Source organism: Esox lucius, chromosome 10, assembly GCF_011004845.1.
Source record: "Esox lucius isolate fEsoLuc1 chromosome 10, fEsoLuc1.pri, whole genome shotgun sequence".
Taxonomy (NCBI): domain Eukaryota; kingdom Metazoa; phylum Chordata; class Actinopteri; order Esociformes; family Esocidae; genus Esox; species Esox lucius.
Window position 1 is genome coordinate 15,125,793 of NC_047578.1, and position 2,749 is coordinate 15,128,541.

Here is a 2,749-nt window from a genome sequence, read left to right on the forward strand (position 1 = left end):
TTGTGGCCCTCAAGGAACAAAGTTCCCTACCACTATGCCAACGTGGCTTTATACTTCTTCAAATAAAACTCTCATGCTGGCATTATGCACCCTTTTAGTGTGTTTACCAACTGTAGTGAAATAATAATAATATGAACAACTTCAAAATTAAGACCTAAGTGGCATAGCTTACATCCTTACAGAAGGATGTGTCTTCTATATTCTCTATGAGTGAATTGCAAAAATGACTCTGAGAGAGTCTTGTCTGATTTTACTCAACCCCTCAAATACTCTTGTCACATCAATTGTTTTCAAATCTGTCCTCTCCACAAAGACATGCAGCTGACCACAATCAATCAATTAGCCAATGGATAAATAGCAAATGCAAGGTTCATGAAATAAATACATGCCTAGCAAATTACACAGTCAGTGGCGCTTATGTTGATGACATTGCAACTCTTGCTTTGTCAAGTCTGTGGGTGTGTTAAGACTTAGCTATGGCTGTTGGAATTTGTTTTGGGTAAGGTTCTTTAAATAGTGTGTTTTTGGTTTCTTGTTGAATGTATGAGCTCACTTGTATTGGTGCTAAACTCTTCTTCTTGACAGGGTTTTGTTGCTTAGTTCAGTATGGACAGAACACCTCAGCTATGGTTTGGCGTCATATGGTAAGACATGAGAAATATTGTAATTTGTCTTATAGAACAGCCTTTTTAGTTTGGAGAGGGTTCTTATGACTAATTTTCTTTTCAGATGCCCAGAAAGGAGTCCCTAAGTATTCTGGCTCATCCAAAATTGAATTTGAGCAGAGGATGCTTGGTAGCAACTATGACCAGGATCAATTCAGACCAGCTTCAGGCATTTCTGGTTCAGGCCAGAATAATATTATCCACAGAGGGACTGGATCCAACCCCTATAGCCAAAGACCATCATTCTTGAGCTTTGATTCAAGTAGCTATAAATCTACTCCCAAAAGTCCCTTCACCTCAGCCCAGACGGTAGGTAAAAGGGTCCGTTCTAAGATTTTTGACTTCCTCCTATCTGACTCCATAGCCAGTGGAAGCTCTTTCAGCCACAAGCATAACACCCTGGCCAGCGGATCCTCTGATCAAAGTGTTTTAAACGCCAATTCAGTGAAGGCCGTTTCCAGTTGGGAAGCAAAAAGAGCCCATCCCATTCATGCTGAAAAGATTCTGTCATTACGGCCACATTCCAGCAGCTCTGGATCAGCACAAAGTGCCACCCAGAAAAGTCGTTTATTAAACAGCAAGAAACAGATTTCTATGACACAAACTGGAAGCTTCAAGTCCAGAGACAACACTCTCAAATCAAGTTATGGCCAAAGCGTTAGGTTTCCAGATTTTCCCAGTAGCGCTGTGTCTAATCAGAAACATTCTACTGGTGTGGCTACACTTAGCAATGACGTGAAGATGCTTCTTTCCAGTGGCCCAGTAGAGTTCTCTGCCCAGTCAAATTCACCTGACAAGTTCCCTCAAATTCAAGTTCCCTCACTTGGTTCTTCACAAGCTTTGAGACCAGGTCCTCAGAGTTTTGCAATGAAAAGCAAAAGGCCCAACTTCTCCCCTGTTGTTAAACCATACCAGAGCAATCATGCCTCTGCTAGTGGAAGTGGTTTAAGCTCCAAGCATTATAGCCAAACCGCCAGCACTATCCAGAAGCCAATTGGCTTTCCGGCTGCCATCGGACAGCCCAGCTACACCCTCTGGAAGTCTGACCCTAGCTCTGCAAGAGGACCTAACCACAGAATCTCCTCCAGCAGCTATGGTCCTGCCTGGACTTTGAACCGCAATGGTGCCTCAACCCCTAAACGCTTAGCCCCTACCACCACCCACAACATCCCAAAACTCTATGGAGGATCTCCTATCCGTCGGCTCAAACACACTCTTCTGAAGAATAGTGACTCTGCCAGTTCCTTGAGGGTCAGCAAGCCACAGCTAAATCCCAATGCACCTTCACGGCTTCCCACATCTGCTTACGTCCGTGTCAAGGTCTCCAGATGGGAGCCCAGTCTGTGATGGAAGTGAGATCTGTGTAGCCTGTGTTTTGTCTTGCATTGGTTTGATTTGCTTTATATGCTAAGGACTTTGCATTGTTGATCCCTAATCAATGTTCTAGATGAGGTGCAGAGTTCTGGATGGAGTGCCAGGTGTTTGCTACTTCAATGGTTTTAAAAAAAAAGATTAATAAATGGTACTTCCTGTAAATTGTTCTCAAGTCCTTTCTTGTCTGTATTAACATTGAGCTAAGTAGTTCAGTGGAGGATGTGGACATCTCTCTTGAATATGACCCTGTGGCAGAGTGCAGGCCTTCCTAGGAATCCTCATTTAATGTTTGTACCTCTGTGACTTACTAATTTGCCAGCAGGTCTATTGCTCTTCAGTTGTGAATCTGTTGGTGATTCATAGGGATCAATACTGTCCCCTTGTGGAGGGAGCTGGAGGAGACTGTATGCACCATCAGAGCCTGAAACCAGGACAGCCCTCACACATCAGACATGGCATTGCTAACCCCTGGGTTTAGGTTGTGTTTGAAATAATTCAGATTCTTGATCTATGCCTAGTTCAGGGGATGCTATTGAATAATCACCAAACTACAATGTCTTCTAATGCCCATTTGGCATTCTAAGCTGGCTCAAGAAAATGCTCAACATATTTAAAATATGTCATAAGGCTTGAACTCAGTTCTGACTGATTCTTTCTTTTTAGATGTTATATTACGGGAGACTCATCTGACATTTAAAGAGGTGTAACAG

The 2,749-nt window shown here is 43.0% G+C and overlaps 1 protein-coding gene across 1 annotated transcript; it reads left to right on the forward strand.

The window, feature by feature from the left end:
- The first annotated feature begins 385 nt into the window (after nucleotides 1-385).
- Nucleotides 386-2,183, forward strand: LOC105012631. The gene is made up of 3 exons (XM_010873602.5): nucleotides 386-499; nucleotides 586-644; nucleotides 730-2,183. Exons 1-3 carry the CDS (start codon nucleotides 477-479, stop codon nucleotides 2,010-2,012), a joined length of 1,365 nt encoding a protein of 454 aa, XP_010871904.2. The 5' UTR covers nucleotides 386-476; the 3' UTR covers nucleotides 2,013-2,183.
- Nucleotides 2,184-2,749: the final 566 nt, after the last annotated feature.